The sequence below is a fragment of the Salmo salar genome, chromosome ssa26 (genome assembly GCF_905237065.1).
Source record: "Salmo salar chromosome ssa26, Ssal_v3.1, whole genome shotgun sequence".
Taxonomy (NCBI): Eukaryota; Metazoa; Chordata; class Actinopteri; order Salmoniformes; family Salmonidae; genus Salmo; species Salmo salar.
Window position 1 is genome coordinate 51,998,680 of NC_059467.1, and position 4,380 is coordinate 52,003,059.

Below are 4,380 nucleotides of genomic sequence, written 5' to 3' on the forward strand. Positions count from 1 at the left end.
AACACTAGAGCTGCAGCTCCTCTCAGTTCCTCCCTGCTGGAGTGAAACACTAGAGCTGCAGCTCCTCTCAGCTCCTCCCTGCTGGAGTGGAACACTAGAGCTGCAGCTCCTCTCAGTTCCTCCCTGCTGGAGTGGAACACTAGAGCTGCAGCTCCTCTCAGTTCCTCCCTGCTGGAGTGGAACACTAGAGCTGCAGCTCCTCTCAGCTCCTCCCTGCTGGAGTGAAACACTAGAGCTGCAGCTCCTCTCAGTTCCTCCCTGCTGGAGTGGAACACTAGAGCTGCAGCTCCTCTCAGTTCCTCCCTGCTGGAGTGGAACACTAGAGCTGCAGCTCCTCAGTTCCTCCCTGCTGGAGTGGAACACTAGAGCTGCAGCACCTCTCAGCTCCTCCCTGCTGGAGTGGAACACTAGAGCTGCAGCTCCTCAGTTCCTCCCTGCTGGAGTGGAACACTAGAGCTGCAGCACCTCTCAGCTCCTCCCTGCTGGAGTGGAACACTAGAGCTGCAGCTCCTCTCAGTTCCTCCCTGCTGGAGTGGAACACTAGAGCTGCAGCTCCTCTCAGTTCCTCCCTGCTGGAGTGGAACACTAGAGCTGCAGCTCCTCTAGTTCCTCCCTGCTGGAGTGGAACACTAGAGCTGCAGCTCCTCAGCTCCTCCCTGCTGGAGTGGAACACTAGAGCTGCAGCTCCTCTCAGTTCCTCCCTGCTGGAGTGGAACACTAGAGCTGCAGCTCCTCTCAGTTCCTCCCTGCTGGAGTGGAACACTAGAGCTGCAGCTCCTCTCAGTTCCTCCCTGCTGGAGTGGAACACTAGAGCTGCAGCTCCTCTCAGTTCCTCCCTGCTGGAGTGGAACACTAGAGCTGCAGCTCCTCTCAGTTCCTCCCTGCTGGAGTGGAACACTAGAGCTGCAGCTCCTCTCAGCTCCTCCCTGCTGGAGTGGAACACTAGAGCTGCAGCTCCTCTCAGTTCCTCCCTGCTGGAGTGAAACACTAGAGCTGCAGCTCCTCTCAGTTCCTCCCTGCTGGAGTGGAACACTAGAGCTGCAGCTCCTCTCAGTTCCTCCCTGCTGGAGTGGAACACTAGAGCTGCAGCTCCTCTCAGTTCCTCCCTGCTGGAGTGAAACACTAGAGCTGCAGCTCCTCTCAGTTCCTATTTGTATTCTCATGTGGTAATTGAAGGGCGCCTCCCATGTGCCATTTTAAGTGCGTAGACAACAGTATTCAGCCTATCAGCACGTCACTCACCACTTCCCAACGTGAGCTGGAGGCATTTTCACAACTGACACTAGGCGGATTGAAACCTGAACGTTTTACTTCATATTATGAGGCATTTCTGACTCTGTACCGGTACCCCCTGTATATAGCCTCCACATTGACTCTGTACCGGTACACCCTGTATATAGCCTCCACATTGACTCTGTACCGGTACCCCCTGTATATAGCCTCCACATTGACTCTGTACCGGTATCCCCGGTATATAGCCTCCACATTGACTCTGTACGGTAACACCCTGTATATAGCCTCCCCATTGACTCTGTACCGTAACACCCTGTATATAGCCTCCACATTGACTCTGTACCGTAACACCCTGTATATAGCCTCCACATTGACTCTGTACCGGTACCCCCTGTATATAGCCTCCACATTGACTCTGTACCGGTACCCCCTGTATATAGCCTCCACATTGACTCTGTACCGTAACACCCTGTATATAGCCTCCACATTGACTCTGTACCGTAACACCCTGTATATAGCCTCCACATTGACTCTGTACCGTAACACCCTGTATATAGCCTCCACATTGACTCTGTACCGGTACCCCTTGTATATAGCCTCCACATTGACTCTGTACCGGTACCACCCTGTATATAGCCTCCACATTGACTCTGTACCGTAACACCCTGTATATAGCCTCCACATTGACTCTGTACCGTAACACCCTGTATATAGCCTCCACATTGACTCTGTACCGGTACCCCCTGTATATAGCCTCCACATTGACTCTGTACCGGTACCCCCTGTATATAGCCTCCACATTGACTCTGTACCGGTACCCCCTGTATATAGCCTCCACATTGACTCTGTACCGTAACACCCTGTATATAGCCTCCACATTGACTCTGTACCGTAACACCCTGTATATAGCCTCCACATTGACTCTGTACCGTAACACCCTGTATTATAGCCTCCACATTGACTCTGTACCGTAACACCCTGTATTATATAGCCTCGCGGGACAACTTCCGGTGAAACATCAGGGCCTGAGCAACAGGAAGTTTACTTTGGGCACGTCATTCAGACAGGAACTGGAGAAAAAAGGGGCCTAGCCCTAAGAAGTTCAGGGCTTGTAAGTATTTCACTGTAATTCTACACCTGTTGTTGTATTCAGCGCATGTGACTAATAACATTTGACTTGAAATCAGCATTTCTCTCCTGTTCTATTGGTTTTCATATCAACTTTCTTTCCTTGTCCAGAAGCCAAAAGCACCATCCTGGTCATATTATCAACCCATCCTGGTTATATTATCAACCCATCCTAGTCATTAACAACCCATCCTGGTTATATTATCAACCCATCCTGGTCATAGTATCAACCCATCCTGGTCATATTATCACCAACCCATCCTGGTCATGTTAACAACCCATCCTGGTCATGTTATCAACCCATCCTGGTCATATTATCAACCCATCCTGGTCATATTAACAACCCATCCTGGTCATTATCAACCCATCCTGGTCATATTATCAACCCATCCTGGTCATATTAACAACCCATCCTGGTCATATTAACAACCCATCCTGGACATATTAACAACCCATCCTGGTCATATTATCAACCCATCCTGGACATATTATCAACCCATCCTGGTCATATTAACAACCCATCCTGGACATATTATCAACCCATCCTGGTCATATTATCAACCCATCCTGGACATATTAACAACCCATCCTGGTCATATTATCAACCCAACCCTGGTGTGTGTGTGTGTGTGTGTGTAACGGTACCTGAGCACTGTGCAGTAGTAGACCAGGATTCTGACCAGTTCTCCACAGTCACAGCTGGGGTTCAACCAGACAGTGTTCCTAGTTGTCACGGTCACCAGGGCCCGACCTCCCTTATCTCTTGTTCCTGAGACAAACACACAAACAGGACGTCTATCAATCCTACACAGTCACTGAAGTGAAACAACGTCATGTAGCGTGAAGGTAGTAACTGGTCTCAGATCAATCACAGCTAGTCACATCAAGACAGAATCACCGTTACCTCCTCAAACAAGCCTGGTCGGACATGAAATATAAAAGCTTGTGTGTTTCCAGAGATGTGGGCTGTTCTACTCACCAGGCAGACAGAGCACCCCAGAACTGAGGACAGAAGCATTAATGTTGTGGGCCTCTGTCAGTGTCTGGGAGCACTGGCTGGACTGGGCTGGGGACTGGGTTAACTGGCTGGACTGGGCTGGGGACTGGGTTAACTGGTTGGACTGGGCTGGGGACTGGGAACACTGGCTGGACTGGGCTGGGGACTGGGAACACTGGCTGGACTGGGCTGGGGACTGGGTTAACTGGCTGGACTGGGCTGGGGACTGGGAACACTGGCTGGACTGGGCTGGGGACTGGGTTAACTGGCTGGACTGGGCTGGGGACTGGGAACACTGGCTGGACTGGGAGTAGGACCTGGTTAACTGGGCTGGGGACTGGGAACACTGGCTGGACTGGGCTGGGGACTGGGTTAACTGGGCTGGGGACTGGGAACACTGGCTGGACTGGGCTGGGGACTGGGTTAGCTGAGCTGGGGACTGGGTTAACTGGGCTAGGGACTGGGTTAACTGGGCTGGGCACTGGGTTAGCTGGGCTGGGCACTGAGTTAGCTGGGCTGGGCACTGGGTTGACTGGGCTAACTGGGCTGGGGGCTGGTGTAGTTGGAGAGAGGGAGGAGGAGGGTTGTGAAAAATCACTGCTGGGGTCCGCTGTAGTTCTGGGACTCTGTGGTTGGTTTCAGTGGATGGCTTGTCCATGGAACAGGATTTTAACACAGGTTCCTCTGGCTGAATGGGGCCTGGATGGAGAGAGAGAGAGAGACAGAGAGAGACAGAGAGAGAGAGAGAGAGAGAGAGAGACAGAGAGAGAAAGAGAAAGAGAGAGAGACAGAAAGAGAGACAGAGAGAGAGAGAGAGAGAGAGAGAGAGAGAGACAGAGAGAGAGAGAGAGACAGAGAGAGAGAGAGAGAGAGAGAGAGAGACAGAGAGAGAGAGAGAGAGAGAGAGAGAGAGAGACAGAGAGAGAGACAGAGAGAGAGAGAGAGAGAGAGAGAGAGAGAGACAGAGAGAGAGAGAGCAGAGAGAGACAGAGAGAGAGAGAGAGAGAGAGAGAGAGAGAGAG

The 4,380-nt window shown here is 51.7% G+C and overlaps 1 protein-coding gene across 1 annotated transcript in view; it reads right to left on the reverse strand.

Annotated features, from left to right (window-relative positions):
• The window catches only part of LOC106594334 (puratrophin-1), a 159,138-nt gene extending 155,122 nt beyond the window's left edge, over positions 1-4,016 (reverse strand). Inside the window, exons 1-2 of the mRNA XM_045708322.1 lie at positions 3,341-4,016; positions 3,007-3,130 (exon numbers count right to left, since the gene is read on the reverse strand). Of these exons, the coding sequence (XP_045564278.1) occupies positions 3,007-3,130; positions 3,341-4,016 (800 nt within the window). The remainder of the gene's footprint in view (positions 1-3,006; positions 3,131-3,340) is intronic.
• Positions 4,017-4,380: the final 364 nt, after the last annotated feature.